We start from the raw sequence: 19564 nt of genomic DNA on the forward strand, positions 1-19564 counted from the left end.
AATGCACATTTGTTCTTAGTTGTTGTTTGATTATCGACCGGCTGTTTGTCTGCGTTCTGTTATAACAATGTTACGTGTTCTAAGAACATCACATGCTAGCACGTTGTGTTAGCACTGAGCTAAGTGACACACACATCGCCATGGCTCAGGCTATGCCTTGGAAATGCTGCTAAACTATTTTAAATATAAATGTACATTACATTGTAGAAATACTTTGTTCCAAATAATTTTAGCAAATATATATATTGATATTCTCAAATCATATCGATTGGCTTCCAAAATGCGTAACGTAATGTAGTTTGCGAGTCAAACAACTAGCTTAACTCCGAAGTCAGCCATTCGTAAACCATTCTTCTTTTCCAGTGTTTAGGCAGAGTCACCAGTCATTCATCGTCCGAGTCATTTTCAGATGGTTTCAGGCGCTTAAATAAATAGCATTTTCTGACGGTAAAGAGACTTTTAATCAACCACATATTTTGTGGTTGATTAAAAGCTGGCGTCAATCAAAAAGGGGGAAATATCAGTCTGCTCTTTGGAAGCCTGGCAGATACTGAAAATGTAGCATTCGGTTAGCACTTCAATAAAACAGCATTATTAACGCCGATGTTTGCGCTATTGTTTACATATTGCAAATAATGTAATTAGTTAAATTCGTAACAATGTAAAAATCGTTGTAAGTCTCTTAAGACATTATTTACCTTCGTATATATTTTTCAGCTTTGAAAACTGAAATGAAAATTGTGTATTATTGCATGGGTGCATAAAATACACACATATATATATATACTCATTCTGTAAGTCAAACTTTGACCTCTGAACCTGGACTTGTTTGGATGCTGATCAGCTTCATGCACCCATATTCAAGCATAAGTAGTCAATGCAACTCAGCCAATGTTAATGCATAATTAACCCTGCTGATTAACGGTTCTCTGTGATTAATGGAACGCCCCAAGATGAGAAAGTTCTTGTTTCTGATGTTTAGGTTAGAAAGCATATATTGATAATTATTCTCATAATCATCCATTAGTGGGATTTTGTACATCTGTCATACATAATTATACTTATGTATCCGTGCTTTTTATATACATTTTTATAGCCATCAAACTGACCTTCCCAAAAGGTTACCGGAATATGCAATCGTGGACATCATCACCAGTCCTAGAATGCAATTTGAAAGTAAATGTTTTTTCAGTCAGCATATATTAAAGTTTTGTTGTTGTGAATTAGGTCTGCATTATAATCAATGGCCTGTTTTATAAAGAAAGTTTAACAAATAAGACAGGTTTATTAATTATTATGGATTATATTCCATAAAGCAAATTCAGCATTGCATAAACTGTTACAGTGGGATCTTATGCTCCTCTGGGGCGGGCTAAGACTCATTTGTTGTTTAGCCAGAGTACAGAAGAGAGATGATGTAAGATTTAATTCAGATAATTAAGTTGTATTATGATATTTCATTTATTCTTTCATGTTTAGTTAATTATCCTTCTTTTTTTTGGTGACGCGTCGTGTATTTCATACAGAATAAATGGGGAGAGGACTTGAGAAAAAGAGAGATTTAAACCCAAAGAGTTCCTTGTGTTCTCTATACTCGGGTCTCATAAACTCTTATCTTAAAGAGGCCACGCGTCCCATTATAATAATTAAATCTGGATTTGTGTGCCTATGTTCTGCTCTGTTCAATGAAAAAATAGTACTGCTCATCCTAAACCAAAGCAAAAAAGGATCAATCTGATCTACCTTTCAACAGGCTTGGGCTGCTTTAAAATTAACCTGCATTTGCAATTATCTTAATTAACTGCACCGACTGAGCTTTTATGCATTTCTCTTATTAAAAATTAATTTTCTATATTATTAATAGTTTTAGCAAATGCAACTATTAACCAGTGGTTAGAGAAAAATATTCATTCGTATTTTTGATTCCTCTTTTGTGATCACGACACTGCTCGCAGAAATCTAATAAAACCATAGTTGGAGGTTTGTAGAGTTGTGAAATAATCTATTTAATGAAATAAATATTATGGTTACAAGTGGTAATAATATAAAAGTTATGGCTTGTGGCCTTCTCCAGAATAAGCATGGTACAAATCTGACATAGCAACATGCATAAATTATTTTTTATAGGTTGCATTGAACAGATCACCAGAATGGCTGGTTTTGGGTTTGGGACCGCCACACTGTCTGAAGGGCCGTCCCTGCCTCCATTGATCGTGTCCGTGTCCCTCCACTGATCAGTGGGATGTCTTCCTGTTTTACCTCTTTGTTGAAGCTGAGGGTTCAAGGACTGTAAAGAAAATGGCGTCCCGTAGTGATGCTGGTGGCAGCCGAGTGCCGGTCATGTTTGTGTGAGCATTGTCCTGCAGTGTAACGAGGCAGATCAGCAGGAAAGATGAAACATCATGTGATTGCTTAACCTTTCAAGCATAACTGCCAAACATTTGCTGCTTTGCTTGGAATTATTATTCAGGCTTTAGGCTTCCTGCCAGTCAAAGACATTTAAAGACATTGCATTGAGTAGCACTCCTAATTTGTTCTCATCTCTCACTTCGGACATCAGCAGATTTCAGTATATGTGCACAAATCTCAAATAAATGCAGACGAATGCGATAGCCCCGTCTCCAATCATGATGACGGTCGTAATGTTTCGCTTCAGAAGGGCTTGATTTCGGGTTGTTTTGGAGTCTGGAGCTTGTGAATTAAATAAGTTTTATATTGAGTTGTTTCATTTACGCTACCGAGCCGCCTTTCTGTATGTAGATTGTGCATGCCATGAAAAAGTTCCTTTTATCGTAGCTACACTGTAAAATTGTAGCCATTCTAATCAAACCGCTTTTAGAAACCATATGGTGTACTGTATATAAATATATAGATATTTAGAGACACTGCACACTTTTTATGATGCTGCATTAAGTGTGCACACATTAAACCACTGGCTATTCACTAAATCTGGTATTCTTTATTCATGGCAGTCTTCAACGGAGGCTAATAATGGCCCGAACCAAGCGCCACCCTACGCAGGTGTCCCACCCTCAGGGATACTTCCCCCATTTGTAAGTCAGTGGTGGATGCAGTGTGTTTATGACAAATTAGCTTTTCTCCTCTTGTTTTGAGTTTTCACGCAGGGCTGAAATGAGATGATTCAATATTAAAAGTCTTCATTAATGTTTAATCTGCTGCAATGTATCTGCTTTCTTTGTTTAGATGGGACCACCAGGAATACCGCCTCATTTCCCTCCCATGGGCATGCCACCAATGGGACAGCGACCGCCCAACATGACGCCCATGCCACCTGGTATAATTCCCCCAGGTATAATGCCACCAATGGGGGCACCACCAATGGGACAGGTGCGTCTTGCATGCTCTTCATGTCTTCTAGAGCAGTGGTCCCCAACCACCGGTCCGTGAGCCATTTGTTACCGGGCCGCACAGAAAGAATTACTAAAACGACCGGACTTTCTCCAACGTAACAATCGCCTGTGAATTTTCTTGGTCACATGATACGTTACTGAAAAAACAGCCGTAAACTAGTGAAAGTTGATTAAAAAAAACAAACACAAACGTCTTTCGAGAGCTTCTTTGCTAAGGGGAAAAGTCCAATTTTAACAGACAAACCAGGAGTCAGACTTAAAACACGGTTTGTCGCCAGCCGACTGGCTTCGTTAACGAGACAACGAAGGGTTCAGAACTGCTTCGGCACAGAGACAAGAACCTGGAGTAAAAAACAAGAATGTGGAATTTATGAAACAAAAAAACGTGACCATGAAGGACAGAAGCAGTTATTGAGACCAGAACTAATGGTGAGTAGATATTGGTGTAATAATTGTTTAATGGTTATTGCGAGTGCATAATATAAAGTTTATTGGTGAGATTATATTCCTTCTTTTTAATTTAATTACTCCTCCGGTCCACGGAAAAATTGCCCGGCGTGAAACCGGTCCGTGGCGGGAAAAGGGTTGGAGACCGCTGATTTAGAGTAATTTTAGACATCCTGTAACCATCATTGTCTGTTGGGTAGAATAATTCACCTGTCTGGTGAAAAAGCAGAAATGACCTGTGCCATGTTAATTCTTGTTATTACCCGTTGACTTGTGAAAATGTTAAACATTCTAGACTATTAGAATGTTTAACTTTTAGGATCTTTAGTCCTGTAAACTGTTGCCAGTTATTTTTAGATTGACAATTTTACATTGAAATAACCACATCATTTGGACATTTTTTCTTTTTGCGCTACAAGAAAGAAAACCTCAAACTCAGGACACCTTATGGTTTAGGTTGTTTTGTTAGATTGTCCTGTGGATAGTTATTTTAATAACGACCTCAAACCTTGTCATTTCCTTTTATCTGTAAAAGCAAAACACTGCTGTGCCCTTTATTTTGGTGAGACTCAAAACAGGTCTGCAGTGTAGCCTGTTGCACACATTGTGTTTGTTTTCAATCAAATAAGATCGGAACGTTGAAGGCGTCTGCTGTCCATTAATAAAAAAATCTGTATCGGCAGGTCAGGATTTTTTAAAAGTCGGTCGGTGCGCCCCTATTATTTATACGTAAAAGCAAAAATGGATCACATTTAGCAAGCATATGTGGTTCTGTCGTGCGTATAAATAGGCGTGATAGTGTCGCGTGTGTGATGAAGGTGTCGGCAGCACAAGGCTCAGGAGGTGCTGAGCTGATGTTGTTGCTTCACAGATTAAAATGTGACATCACACCACGGAATAAGCAATTCAGACTCAGTTTCAGTCTCAGCCTCCCTCCCGGTTGTAAGAAGTCCGTCACGCGCACCAACGCCCTGCCCCGCGCTGCGCCTGGATACTTCGGCGTGCTGTAGGTGGCATGGAAATGTCAGATGAATTTTTCATGATGCTTCTTTTTTTAGATGCCAGGCATGATGCCACCTATGATGGCAGCGATGATGATGCCCCCTCGCATCCCAGTTGCTGCTGTACAGCCAACAGGACCGGTAACACTTCTCGCTACTTTCTCATCAACGCTCGGTTTCACACTACTCAAAAATAGACGACGGTTTCTAAACGGGCAGCCGAGCTTTCGCTGTTGGATGTCAATGGATGTCATTCCGCTTTGATAGAATGGACATATTGAGCCACGTGTTGAAGTGAAACCGCTAAAAGGAAGCAGAATATAAACACAGCGTGTGATTAAAGTTCAAATCTTTCACTAGTTTGTTCTGGCTTTGGTCAGTTGTAAATCAGCGTAAGTGTAATGAGACCTCACTGATGATGATCTGCTGAGTTGGAAGCATGTTTTCACACATGCTTTGTAGCAGCCCCAGTCGGTTGCTTCCATCAAATTGCTTAATTTTTCATTTTTAGACATATTTGAGATCCGTGTCTTTGGATGTAAAAGCTTGTCGCTTCTTAAGGCTGTGAAGGTCTGTGCTATTTAGGAAAGCTTAAGTTACTGTGATGTGATCTTCCACATTCGTGAGTGTTTCCATTAATGAAATGTTCCTTTCCACAGCCTGGTGTTGACTCCACAGGTAACGCCCTTAATTTGTCACTTTCCTCATCAAAGATATTCTTGCCTATATTGTATTCATTAGAAGTAAAACATCTCCCGTATTTGTGTTTTCATCCTCACAGTTGTTGCTCCCGGAACAGCTCCAAGTGTGAGTGTGTGTCGTGTAAGAATATTTCTTTACATGCAGTAATTGCAAGTTTACTATTTTGCGTTCTCATCGTTAGCTCCGGCGTTTCTTCTTGTGTCTTCTTCTGTCATTTTCTTCTGTCCTCCCTGCAGAGCGCCACAAACGGATCACCGCAGGAAGAACAGCCCAAGAAGGTTTGTTCCCTTTGACGATAGAATCATGTATTTAAGGGACTTAATTATGTTATCTAGACGGTGTTTATTCAGCATCTTGGTTTCGTGCTTTATATTGTTCACTCTGATTCTTCTGTTGTTTTTGTCCCTGACAGAAGTCCCTGTGGACAGAGCACAAATCACTGGATGGGAAAACCTATTATTACAACACAGAGACTAAGCAGTCCACATGGGAGAAACCGGAGGATCTGAAATCTCCTGCAGAGGTGCAAACCTTTATAATACCTCAAGTAGCCCTTTATTAACTTGCTCACGTGTCCCTCTTTCTAAGGATGTGGGATTCTGTGTCATTTAACGTGATTTCAACTGTTTCAAATGTGCTATTCCGTTTTGAGAAATATATTTGCTTCTTAGAGTTTTTGCAATATTCTGATTTACTATTGTTGAATTTTGTGTTGGCAACAAACTAACAAGCGACGTGAGTTAAACGCTCAATCCCTCAAGCCAGGCTGGTGAAATGTGTCCTTGTAAAAAGGATTTCAAGTTACTCCAAGTGAAAACAATTCCTTAACACAGGATCCTACATAATATGTTGTTTTTATATCTATATTTAATCTGTTGTTTTTATTCCACCGTGCAAACGCCCCAAAATACACACGAGGTGTCCAAACCTTTCTGCATAAATTAGCCGTCAGTGCCTTTCAGTATTTTTGTTTGGCTGCAGATCATATTTCTTAACTTTTCAAAGGAAATATGGTTTTAAGGTGATATATACAAAAACATATACAACTCTCGGCTAACCAAAGGAATAGAGGCGGTATCATTACTGATGCGTTGGCTGGAGACGCTTTCATGATGGTTATTGGGAAGTTATCTTCCTCAGACAACACAATATTTACTACTTAGTCCACTTTACAGGCAAATATTAAAAAGGCCAATCCTTTTATCCTAGATTGAACATTTAATTCATGGCATAACTAAACGTGGTGGATGGAATTAGTGTGGAGCCTAACATTCTGCTTCTCCCCCGTCTGTAGCAAATGCTGTCTAAATGCCCTTGGAAGGAGTACAAGTCTGACACAGGCAAGCCTTATTATTACAACTCACAGACAAAGGAGTCCAGATGGACCAAACCCAAAGACCTGGAGGATCTGGAAGGTAAATAGTGTATCTCTGAGCCGTCTCGTCTGCAGCACGCTTTGAAATGAATAGAAGTACCCTAACGGCGTTTTCTCCTCTGCTCCCTTCCAGCCTTGATCAAAGCAGAGGAGAACGGGTAAGAGCTCGTTCCTCACCCTCTGCTGCTCTGCGCTGCTGCACCTTCTGTTGTGAAGACTGCATACAGTAATCATTGCACTGATCAAAAACCTGTTGGCAGTCTGATGAATATTAATGTTGGCCGAAGCTCCATCGTCCTCGGTTATTCTCCGGGTCGCGCGGCGTGATCTGACCTGTCATGATGTGTTTTCAGAACGACAGAAACGGCACCTCCGGGCACCACAGCAGCTCCTGTGGTGCAAGCAGAGAATACAGCCGCGATAGCGACTGTAATGGAGGCAGAAACTCCAACAGTGGTCCCAGAGGAACACGTGGCTCAGGCATCTGAGCATAATGCGTCTGAGGTCAAGCCTGCAGATGCACCTGTGGCTTCCTCAGAGAGCACCGCTGCCCCAGAGGCCGTAGTCAGGTAACAGTTCGGTCTGACGCAGACACGGGTGCCATGTACGTCCAGCTTAAACCGTAGAATCATAGGTCTTCTGGGTTTGTGTGCACAACACCATTTAACTATGTTTAATTCATTTATGATAAATGCTTAGTGTCTTAAATACTTTGTACAGTTTCGTTAGTCTCGTCATTTTCCTCTGACCCCAGTGTTGAAGTTGCAAAAGAAGAAAGACCAGAGATTCAGAAGAAAGTGTACAAGTGGAACACGAAAGAGGAAGCCAAGCAGGCCTTCAAAGAGCTGCTGAAGGAGAAGGTGAGCCGGGCCTTCCAGTGGGTTCAGCATGTGGATGAAGAACCCAGTGGAGAGGCCGTGTTCAATGTACTCGATTTCAGCGGCTCAAATCCACAGACCAAGTTGGACTGCTTGTCTTATTGCACTTGCTAGGACATGCAGTACATCCGTGAATTCACCGTGTATTCATCTATTATTCAGGGTTTTAAAAAGCTTTATCTTGCTCTTGCTACCACTAAGCCACTAAGAGTATGAAGCTCATTGCCTCATTATTTAGAGGGAGTTCCGTTTGCCAATTGAAAAATCCAACAAATTCATGCAGGTGATTCAACATGAAGGGTTTATTTATTGTAACACACGCAGCCGTTCTACCAAATGAATATTTGTATAAAGCATCTTGTGCGTAAACTGATAATAATCTGAGACAGCAACGTTAAACCTGCTGATGGGAAGTTCCAGATTTTCACACCTAACAATGTGGGTTTGGTTGGGATGTGAGCCCCTCGGGGTGAACTCCCAGCCGTCTGGATGATTAGCGGTTCGTTGTTATCTAACGATTAGTCTGAAAGGTTAGTTTTTACCTTGCCGCCTCTCTGAATACCCGTGGATCTGAACGTGCCCCGCCCCTCCTGGTGAGCCTCAGGGAGGTCGTAGCACCATTGTTACGTTTCGCCATGTGCCACCCACTTTGAGCGCTGCTATATATAGACCCATTTTAATTTTGTGCACAAAGCTCTCCTCTGAGATTGCCTGCTACTTCCTGCCGGATCGTAATGGCTGTGTCTTTATGATTAGCTTCATTAGATCAACAGCACGGCGCAGGCTGGGATTAAGACGGCGACAGAAAGTGGGATGCCTCAGTGAGTTAGAATAACCGTGGCAACGAGGAGACGGAGGAATCGGCTCATAATGGATGGAGCCGGTGTCCCTCCAGGAGAGGCAGAAAGGGCACTTAGAGAAGGCGTCAGTGGTACTTCTATGAATTATTGCCACTCTGCATCTTTTTAGTAATTAAGAATGTGGAGACAAAGCAGCTCAGCTCATTGTCCTCCTGATGCTATCCATCTCCGTCACTCGATCGTTGAACACGTCAGGACTTTAGCGCACACGTTAGCCTCTCGGTTTGACCGTACATGCCGCCATGACTTTGTTGATCTCTGTATTTCAGGGTGTGTCCTCAAACTCCTCTTGGGAACAGGCCATGAAAATGATCATCAACGATCCTCGCTACAGGTACGCCACCGCGAGCCTCCGGGGATTAGCTCGTGTTATTATTTACAGCATCTGGTGAGCGCTGTTCCCATCTGGTCCCCCCCTTTTCTTTGCCATCGTAGCGCTCTCCCCAAACTGAGTGAGAAGAAACAGGCGTTCAACGCCTACAAAGTCCAAACCGAGAAGGAGGAAAAAGAGGAAGCCCGGATTAAATACAAAGAGTCCAAAGAGACCTTCCAGAGGTTCTTGGAGAACCACGAGAAGATGACGTCTACCACCAGATATAAGTGAGAGCCGCAGGGATATCACAGTGGACTGTTCACTAGTATTGATTTTGGGTTTCCTGAATTGCCAATATGGTTATACAAATGGTATCAGTGAAAGGTCATTATAGCTGATAATAAGATGGATAATCTTCTGGATTAATCAGTTAGGATGCTCAGCTCAGTATGAGATCATGTGTGAATAAAAGCGGGACGCAACCCCAAGACCAGAAACTATCTGGTCAGTGTATTATTGTAGAGGCCTTGTCAGGGTCACCTTGACAAGGAGCCGGTTTCAGAGTTCGTTTGCCCCTGGGGTTGGGCTGGATAGCAGTTTGTTTGTTTGTTTGTTTTTCTTTGAGTTCAGTTTCTCACTCCTAATTCTTGAGTTCATCAGGTTCAACTCTTTCATTTTTTTACCACCACTGTGAATATCACGTCTATGCACTTTGCATCTCTGCTGTTGCGTAACAATGTGCCAGAAATGACCGTGTGCAGTGAAATGCTGCCCTCTTGTGGTTCATTTCTTTGTAAACTTGTCTTTCAGGAAAGCTGAACAGATGTTTGCCGAGGTCGACGTGTGGAGCTGCGTGCCGGAAAGAGACAGGCTGGAGATTTATGAAGATGTTCTGTTCTACCTCGCTAAGAAGGAGAAGGTATGACTTTGGAGAGATTTCAGGCTTCCATGTTTAGCATGGGCTTTGTGAGCGCTAGCACGGTTAACGTCTCGCTCTGCAAACCGTCATCAGGAACAAGCCAAGCAGCTAAGAAAGAGGAACTGGGAAGCTCTGAAGAACATCTTGGACAACATGGCCAACGTCACGTACCGCACCACCTGGTCCGAGGCGCAGCAGTACCTGCTAGACAACCCTACCTTTGCAGAGGATGAGGAGCTGCAGAGTACGAGAGCACGATTTCCCTTCGGTGTGCAAACTGTTTGATTGATTGATTGAGCTGTTTGGTTCGTCTGCTTACAGATATGGACAAAGAGGATGCGCTCATTTGTTTTGAGGAGCACATCCGGGCATTGGAGAAGGAGGAGGAGGAAGAGAAACAGAAGACTCTTCTCAGGGAAAGGAGACGACAGCGCAAGAACAGAGAGGCCTTCCAGGTGAGCGCTCCTCGCTCACTCGCGTAAAACGCATTATATTTGGATGACCAGCCGTCGGGAGTTTTTCTTACGTTCTTTTTCTCTCAGAAATTTCTCGATGAGCTCCACGACCACGGTCAGCTTCACTCTATGTCCGCCTGGATGGAGATGTACCCGACCTTGAGCTCGGACATCCGCTTTGCCAACATGCTGGGCCAGCCGGGTGAGGCAGCAGGCCACCAAACGACACGACGAGAACTCAAACTCAGTTTGGGTCGCGTGTTTTATGTAACCTCATTCAATCTGTAGAGCCTTAGAATGTTGACACAGGATAGTTTAATTCTTAATAATGAGGCTTGTATTCTTGTGGTCAGCGAACTAGATTCTCTTTTTAATGCTCTCCCTTCGTTGACTTGCCCCGCCCCTCTCGCAGGTTCCACTCCCCTGGATCTGTTCAAATTCTATGTGGAAGACCTGAAGGCCCGCTACCACGATGAGAAGAGGATCATCAAAGATATTCTTAAGGTAAGATCTCTGTCGTTGCTGAACACACTGTTAACATTTAGCTTTGTTGATTTATTTCGTTTCATTTTTGTGTCTTCCTGCTTTTGCTGCAGGACAAAGGGTTTTTTGTCGAAATCAACACGGGCTTCGAGGACTTTGGCTCAGTCATCAGCTCAGATAAGAGAGCCACGACTCTGGATGCAGGGAACATCAAACTGGCCTTCAACAGCGTAAGACGTCTGCTCTATGTAGATTTAGCTTCTCTCACTTTTCAGAAATCCTAAATATTTTCTGAAGTAAGCAAGCTCATTAGCTTAGATGAAAGTTTAAGTATTTCTACTTCAACGTCGGGTCTCAACTGGAAAGCTCTGCAGCGATTCCAAACTAAATGGTTCCCCATGTTCAAAGGCATTGCATCGTGTACCAGAAATATTTATACGATATTTCCAGAAGGATTTATTAACCCTTGTGCATGTCTGCCACAAACCACAAACGGCCTCGGGAATGTTTCTGAATGGACATTGAGCCGCTTGCGTGTGAGCTGGAAATAAAGAAGCGCATTTATTCCGTCGTTAATCTGTCACTGCAGTATTTCTGTCTGATTCTAGCCGCCTGATTGACGGCAAAATGACTGTTAGTGATCCGGTCCCTGCTGGGATGTCGTTTACGTTTTCTTTTGATGATCTTCCGTTGTGTTTTGCATTTGTGAGGATATAGAAGCGTGGCGTGTCAGATAGATCTCTGTAATTAAAGACTACTGTGGAGAAAAGGCATCACGATGCAATCCGGCTTGAACTCGCCACTTCACCACCAGCTACGTCAGTTTCCCTCCAAAGTGCTCCGGCCATGTAAATGTGTGAAGCGTGAAAACGTAGTCTTTGTATTTGTTCAAATAATCCTCTGCCTGCGTAGCTACTGGAGAAGGCCGAAGCCAGAGAGAGGGAGCGAGAGAAGGAGGAGGCCAGGAAGATGAAACGGAAAGAGGCGGCCTTTAAAAACATGCTGAAGCAGGCCACGCCTCCTCTGGAGCCAGAGATGACATGGGAAATGGTCTGTGGTTTTAATGCAGCAGCTCTTTTCCGTTTCTATCCCTCTCCTGATTGTTCTCCCAAAAGTAATAATCATTGTTGACTGTTATCGATTTCCGATCACAATTTCAGGTCCGAGAGAGATTCTTGAAAGAGTCTGCGTTTGAAGACGTGACTTTGGAGGCAGAAAGGAAAAGGATATTCAAAGATTTCATGCATGTCTTGGAGGTAAGTGTGCCGTGACGGCGGGAAAGGCTTTATCGATCTCACGGAGGGAGATGATGATGTTGACGTGGCGTGTGTTTCCGAGCAGCACGAATGCCAGCATCACCACTCCAAGGCGAAGAAGCACTCGAAGAAGTCCAAGAAGCATCACAGGAAACGGTCCCGCTCTCGATCGGTGTGTGGGCCGCAATCTCCTATGTTCCGTATCACGCCTTCTTAATCTCACACTTAGTGTGTGTGTGTGTGTGTGTGTGTGTGTGTGTGCGTGCGTGCGTGTGTGCGTGTGCGCGCCGACAGGGCTCAGAGTCTGAGGATGAGGAATACCATAAGAAGAAAAAGAGATCCCAGTCCAAATCTCCCTCTGAACGCTCATCAAGTGGTGAATCTGGTGAGTGGCCTACAAACCTCACACGATTATTATGGTATGGATACACAGCAGTCGTGGGATTTACGGTCATTTTCTGCCTGTAACCAGAGAGAAGCTATAAAAAATCCAAGAAGCACAAGAAGAAAGCCAAGAAGAGACGTCACAAGTCTGTAAGTGGCGAAAGAGCCCGAACATCCTTGTGTACAAATACTCTGTATATACAGTACATGTACTAACGTTGATTACAACAACCAGGCATCGCCAGACTCCGACAATGAAAAGAAAGGAAGAGAGCGAGATGGGAAGCGTGAAAAAGACCTAGAGAAAGACAAAGAGAACGACAAGTCTCGGGGGAAATCTCGCTCGGACTCGAAGCAGAAGTCTCCTAAGAGAAAGGCGGCAAAAGAGGAGGTCGGTTTCCGCTGCTCCTGTTGTGGTTAAACGTTTGTCTCGTGGTTAGGGAAGCCCGGCGGCTGAGAGACCTTCGCACGTCGTGAGTCTCCGGCTGCTCGGCAGACTCGCTCGGCTCGGCTTTCAGTTTTCCGTCTGGCACCGAAGCCTTTGAAGAGAGGAGAGCAAAGTATTCTGAAAACTGCTGTTCTGATATCAGATTGTTGAAATAAGTATTTATCAGTAGCTGGTAGAGGCTGAACCTTCCTCTTATCAAATTTAAGGGTGACTGGCAGTAGATTACAGAACAATTCATCTACTCTTGATTATTACTGGTTACTTTATTCATACTCCGAACTTACGGTCTCCACGCCAAGGAAAGCTGCGGTGCCAAATTGTCGGAGAGTTTTAGTCTAATTGTTCCGTTTTCTTAGCTGCATTGGGACAAAGTTACACACATGAGTAGTTTTAAGGGCATTTTCTGACTGTTGGTTTTTCCGCTGTTGCATTCAGGGTGGCTGGGATACGTCAGGCAGCGAGCTGAGTGAAGGCGAGCTGGAGAAGAGGAGAAGAACTTTACTGGAACAGCTGGATGCTCCTTGATGGTCGTACTTCTGCTCTTCAAGCATTCCCCTCTGAGCTCCTCTGACTATTGGCCTTCCCGTTCTGGACTGTGTGAAAACACGTCTCTGAAGCTTAACAGAATGTGCTACACTTGTTTGAAATAAGAAAACCGATTGCCGATCATTCGCTTAAGTTCAGATTGTTTCTCTTTGTTTCTTTTTGTTTTTTCAAGTAACTTTTTTTTAGTTGTAGATGTACATGTTTTCCATTGGCAACATTTTTTAGATCCAGATAAACTTGCATCTTTAATGTCACAATGACTGAAACAGATAAAAAAAAAAAAAAAAGCTGCAGCTTTTCTCAAATAGTCAGAAGAGATTTTAATTGGAGGAATTTGTAAAAGTTCAACTGTAATGCAATGTAATAAAATATTTCACCGAAGTCTGTGTTATTACATAAGGAAGGAGGTTATAAAGGTCGAAGGCACGTTTGTTTACTCGAAACATTTCTTCCACTGGTGAGGCGTAAATCCCAGCAGATATCACCAATGGACTTGTGTTTTTAAACTGGAGGGTGAAATAAGATGCTTGTTCAACTAATCGGTTCATATTCGTGGATGACCAGCATTGAGTTCCATCCGGTCATGCTATTTTCCCCAAAACAGGAAGGTTTTAATGTTGCCAAAGTAGTTTTGAGGATATGAGTCACTTTTTGGGTGCTTATTGAACCCGCTCTGCTACTTTGGTTGTAAACTTTGTCCAATCCATTAATGTCAGTGAGAGCCTATATTTGACCTCAGAGTGGGACGTCAACGGCAGCCTCGCTTCTAGGGCGGATTCAAAAAGAGAAAGAAAATACACACATCCAATGTAAATAGTTTATTTGCTCTTATCTGTTGAAAACCTCATCACCTATTTCTTTTTTTTTTTAAGCATGTTATTTTTGAAATAAGCACAAATTGACTTGATACATTTCCAGGGAAAATAAAACATGCCAGTATTATCCAGAGAGACGTCACCATGACAGTAGCTGAGAAGAGATGAACGGCAGCACATGCTTTAGTGATTACAGGAGGGCGTGTCAATCAGAACCAGCCAATCACAGCGCATCTGGCGGGAACCCCTTTTATTATTGGTTGATTTGTTTCCTCTGTCGCGCGAAGATGACGCGCTTGTGACGCGACCACGGCCTCCTGCGTGACCGTGAGACGTGATTTAACAAACTACCGTAGATTCATTTGGCGTCATTAAATATACAAAAATGGAAACAAAAACTATAAGTTAATAAATTTAAGTGGAATAGCACAAGGCAATGAAAACTTTTGTTTAAACAATATGTACAAAAGTAACCATCTGGTAATGTGGATTAAGTAAAAAAAAAACATGATTTGTAGCAAAATATCTGTACATACAGGAAACTTTATGGAGTTTGTTCCGCCGGGTTTTATAATAACTGACACACAGATGAAAACATGATCTTAAAGGAACCCTTTCAGTGGTTAAATACTATACATTAAAATTACAATAAAAACGAGCGGCCTGGAATATAATCTGTAAAACAAATTAGCAAATGAAAGAGTCGCTCCATCCAGTTTAGATAATGAGATCCAGTTAGGTTGAGTATCTTTTGTGCAGCTTTTATGTGTATTAGGATATTTTGCAGCTCATTAATCTGTATTTGCTTTGTTTGTTCCCAGAAACCAAACTGCTGCTCCACAAATGCAATATTTTAAATGGACGGTAGTATTTATACGAGCAGACGGCTCAGACCCCAAGTACTGCATTTAACCGTGGAAACAACTTGAGCCTGAAAATCACCTGTCGTTTGCCTTCATTCTTATTCACACTGACTTAGCTTCAAATTCTCTTTTCACACCTAATCATCAGCCCTTTACATGGTTTTATAAGTTTCATGAGAAGGTTAAAATAAAATAAAAACCCATTTGTATAGTTTGTGGAATGGAAAGAATCACCGGAATGTATAGCGATCGTGTCAAACTCAACACTAAACGTATTTGTAACAGCTAAAGGGAGTGGATCCCGTACATTCTACATTAGGTTGTCAAGGAAGCATCTCTTCAAGGTCACCTTTACACGCCTTTAAAGTTAAAGCCAGGTCCAGTTATATTGCTTCAGGTGGGGAATATTAAAAACAGCCATCAGACAAAAGACAGCGTGACATTAACCCACAGAAATAAGTTCAGGCACTTGGCTGGTTGAAGGTTTCTGAGGCAACCGTTCAGGCGTAATACACGAGTTCCATGTACCTCCCAGTCCTTCATAGTGAAACGCTTGATCACCACAGACATGGAATAGAATGTAGTCCCACGTAATGTATGTACATAATCATCTCTATGGTTTCTACGACACTCGTCATCTTTCACATATCATCCTTCCATCAGTATCAAACTTCCCGTCTCTCCCTCTCTTCTCCCCCCCGCAGCACATGCACTGTTCCCTCGTCACATGACCACTTCGCTGTTGTTCACCGGTCGCAGGTTTTGATCATCAAAGCGCCTCCTGACACTCCTCCGCACGGCATCCGCTCGCCTGTAAGGCTGATTCCTCAAATCTGAGGGAGGGGGGGTGCGGGGGTAGGGGTGAATAAAAGAACCGTCAGTCATCTTGTCAGGATGGTTTTTTTGATGAGCCCTCATGAACAGCATGCTGGCAGCCTGTCTTTCAAAGCAGCAGGAGTTCTACACAGGAAAAACCTTTCAGGTCAGCTGCCTCCGGGTTTTACAGCAGAGGCAGAGCAGACGTGCCCTCCCCATGAAAGGGGGGGGGGGGGGACTACACTACAAAGTACCTGTTTTCACTATTATACATTAAAATTGACTGTCAAGAAGGGGACATGATAGGAAGAAAACAGAGGGAGCGGTAGGTCAATAATAGGGGGGCCCAAAATGAGAGGACAGTAAAACATGGAGGGAGGTAATAAAGAGATGCTTGCCAGGTTTGGGACACATCCACCATTACAGGGGCGCTACTGGAGGATTTCCTTACCCTCGAGTAGACATTGGGAAATTTAGTAATGTTATTCTTCTTTAGGGCTAGATGAAGAGAAGACAAAATGAGGGTTAGAAATGTAGGAGGAGGAGAGCAAGCCCAACATGTTCACACTAAGGGAGCGGTGCAAAGCGGGCAGCTTGCAGCATGAAGGGGGGGGGCAGAGTAGGCCTGAGAGGGGACAGAGCTGGAGGATGTTAAGTCGTTCACCTGGAAGGGAGGAGGATGAAAAGCTTCTCTGCTTTGTTTTTTGTTTTTTCTTTTCTGCGTTAAAAACCTAGTCTGCTTTGAAGAGAGGCTCCCAGCATGACAGGAGAAGAGCCCGCATCAAACATCAAACAGAAATAAACAAACACGCTTCTGGGACACGGCTTGTTTAGTAGAGCAGCGTCTAAACCAAGAGCAGAGCAAAGCATGCGTGCAGCCAGGAAATTACCAGTGATGTCATTAGAACTTGTTCTAATGATATGTTAGCAGCTGCATGTTAGCAGCCTCAATGCAGCTGCATGTTAGCAGCCGCATGTTAGCAGCCTCAATGCAGCTGCATGTTAGCAGCCGCATGTTAGCAGCCTCAATGCAGCTGCATGTTAGTGATTATGTGCAGACGCCATGCAGAATGTCAGTGAGCCTGCCAGACAAAGCTGCAGGATGTTGTTTGTGTGGAGATGCCCTGTAGGGACAGCCACAGGGTTTACAGGGGGTCCAGGTGCATTGTGGGACAGAGGGAGGGTTGAAGCAATCGGCGTGCAGGAAGCTGTATCAGCAGCAGCAGTAATGTGAAACTGAACACACAAATATCTTTAATTAAAACAGTGATTGACACAGTAACAGGAAGTGATAATGCCACACTCTCACAATCATGACATTACTCATACCTGCCAGGTAAATAATGAGTACGTCATTTTATTATATTTTTATTATCACGGTCTCACCACTAGATGGCAGCACGCGTCTTAGCTTTTCTGCTGTGCACTCTTCATTCATTACGTCTCCCATACAGATAAGCGTGTGATCTCTGTGACGTCAAGGCATGCCATTGTTGACAAATGAGGGCGCCACACTTCATGCAGGTGGGCAGAGACCCCCCCCCCCCCAACACCAAGTCATGCTTTATGGACAGGAACATGTGGACACACAGCTGCATGCACTCGTGTTTGTGTGTGTGTGTGTGCGTGCAGCGCATGTCCAGGGTTTGAGAGTCGAGTTGGACAGTTAAAGGACAAGGAGTGCAACGGGGCGTGCAGGGATGGAGGCGAGAAAGGCAAAGAGGAGGAGGTTTCGTTCCAGCAACCTTATAGAAGAGAGACAGTTCTATAAGCTTAGTAATGGTACTCCTCATTGAGGGGGGGCTCGCAGAAGAACCGAGAGCCGCGCTTGGCTGTGCGGGCGGTAAAGGGCACTGTCTTCAGCACTGCATTGAGGACAGCCAGAACAAGACAAGACAAACACAGCATGAGAAAAGCAGACTCCTCCAGGGGTTATTGTGCACTGGACTGGTTAGCACGGCGCTAATATCCGACAGCACAATGAGCATCAGAGCCGGAGCGTCTTCAACGTGTTTGAGAGGGCCTGAAGAATACCGACATAAATCCAGGGCTTTGTTTCTTGAGGGTATTTTGAATTAAAACAAGCTTTACCAATGTGTGATGTGCTAAAAGTATTCATGGTATTCATTCATTCATTTTTCCTGTCTGTGTGGCGGGTGCTGCTGGGGCCTGTCCCAGCCGGCTACGGACGGGAGGTGGGACACGCTCCGGAGGAGAAGCCAGTCCATTTATAATAATGTAATACTTGAATCGTTATTCAAACATCGGATCAGATAAATTAAGCACAAGTTCTGTATATATAAAGACATTTAGACATGTAGACCTTTATCAGCGTCAGTGTGAGATCAGAGACTGGAACTCGACAGTTATTAGATCTTTAACACTGAGATTGTGGCACAGAGAAAACTGGCAAGTTTATTTTCTACTCTAAAATGCTAATATAGGGAATAATTCATGGAATACTGTTATTATGAACATCATCTCAGCCCTGTAAAGCTGCATTAACTATTTTCAAATACACACATGTAGTGGTGTAGTAATACAGTATTGCATAAAGTATGATGTATAGTGTGTGTATAAAGTGAGATCTCTGTTCTTATGTCGTAACTGTACTAATATAAATTCTACTGCTCCTCGTCACTGAATGGAAAATGTGTTTACGGCCTTCTGTTTAATCCACACTGAGTGTTTCTACTCATCAGGTTATTACACCGTTATTACATCGTCTCAAACACCGTCGTGTTAGTCGGTTTAGAATCTGAACGTCCATCATCAGAGAGGACGTTCATGCAGCGTGTGTGTGTGTGTGTGTGTGTGCGTGTGCGTGTGCGTGTGTGTGTGTGTGTGTGTGCGTGCGTGCGTGCGTGCGTGTGTGCGTGTGTGAAGCCAGTCCGAGGTGATGTTACCCGTAATGATGTCCTCAATGGCTCCGTCTTTGCCTTCGTAGACGTGGCGGCTGTCTTTCACCTGTTTCCTCCTGAGCTCATGGATCAGCTCTTGCTGCTGCCGTTTGTTCTTATGGGATGGAGACTGAGGAGGACACACATCAAGTCCTCGTCACGAGTACAGCCGAATCCTCAACGGCGTTTTCTCTCAAATGGCTTTTATTGTTTTGCGTGGGAGCTACGGCCACTGATCCAGCAGGGTGCCAGGCTGAGCTAGATATAACTACAGCCAGCAGGCAGTCGGTGCCCAACTAATCCTTTCATTGGGCGTCAGAAGGATGTAGCGGAAGGGAGAAGTGGTGGACCTGGCTCAACTTCCGTACTGTAGCCTCCGGTCCTAGAAAGCAGAGGAGGGGGCTCGTCTCCTCACAGTCACTCACCTTCTGGTTCTCCTCCATCATGGCTTCTTGCTCCAGGAGTTTCTCCATCAGAATCTGCTCCTGTCTTTTTCTGTGCTCGTTGTCCTCTTCCGCTTGCTGAGATAGATAGATAGACTTTATTCCAGATGCAAGGTCCACCATACATGTCATCATACACAGAAGATAATCAAGTTTAAAATATACAACGGAAATGAAAGTGCTTGCAGTATTGTTGCTGTGCAACCTGATAATTGATTTTACAGAAAGTGGTGCACGAAGTCATCGGCAGGGTTTGGAGGCGCGGAGACGAAAATGACAAAACAACTGT

The 19564-nt window shown here is 43.5% G+C and overlaps 2 protein-coding genes across 2 annotated transcripts in view; one reads left to right on the plus strand and one right to left on the minus strand.

Annotated features, from left to right (window-relative positions):
- Positions 1-3204: 3204 nt before the first annotated feature.
- On the plus strand, positions 3205-13811 carry prpf40a (PRP40 pre-mRNA processing factor 40 homolog A). The gene is made up of 25 exons (XM_068745933.1): positions 3205-3348; positions 4877-4960; positions 5479-5497; positions 5601-5641; positions 5758-5799; positions 5934-6044; positions 6816-6936; positions 7030-7054; positions 7250-7465; positions 7651-7756; positions 8904-8968; positions 9070-9234; positions 9758-9866; positions 9960-10110; positions 10188-10321; positions 10409-10523; positions 10734-10825; positions 10918-11034; positions 11717-11854; positions 11965-12060; positions 12146-12232; positions 12355-12445; positions 12533-12594; positions 12680-12835; positions 13328-13811. The coding sequence occupies exons 1-25, from the start codon at positions 3205-3207 to the stop codon at positions 13415-13417; spliced, it is 2577 nt and encodes an 858-aa protein (XP_068602034.1). The 3' UTR covers positions 13418-13811.
- A 3771-nt stretch (positions 13812-17582) lies between these two features.
- fmnl2a (formin-like 2a) overlaps positions 17583-19564 on the minus strand; it is a 37775-nt gene continuing 35793 nt past the window's right edge. Inside the window, exons 24-26 of the mRNA XM_068746687.1 lie at positions 19258-19353; positions 18839-18962; positions 17583-17797 (exon numbers count right to left, since the gene is read on the minus strand). Coding sequence (XP_068602788.1) covers positions 17706-17797; positions 18839-18962; positions 19258-19353 — 312 coding nt within the window. The 3' untranslated portion in view covers positions 17583-17705. The remainder of the gene's footprint in view (positions 17798-18838; positions 18963-19257; positions 19354-19564) is intronic.

The sequence above is a fragment of the Brachionichthys hirsutus genome, chromosome 12 (assembly GCF_040956055.1).
Source record: "Brachionichthys hirsutus isolate HB-005 chromosome 12, CSIRO-AGI_Bhir_v1, whole genome shotgun sequence".
Lineage (NCBI taxonomy): Eukaryota > Metazoa > Chordata > Actinopteri > Lophiiformes > Brachionichthyidae > Brachionichthys > Brachionichthys hirsutus.

Coding starts and splice junctions, on each gene's coding strand:
- prpf40a (XM_068745933.1), top strand. CDS start 3,205: ATGGGACCACCAGGAATACCGCCTCATTTCCCTCCCATGGGCATGCCA. Junction 5,800..5,933: donor AGGAAGAACAGCCCAAGAAG/GTTTGTTCCCTT, acceptor TGTCCCTGACAG/AAGTCCCTGTGGACAGAGCA. Junction 7,466..7,650: donor GCCCCAGAGGCCGTAGTCAG/GTAACAGTTCGG, acceptor CTCTGACCCCAG/TGTTGAAGTTGCAAAAGAAG.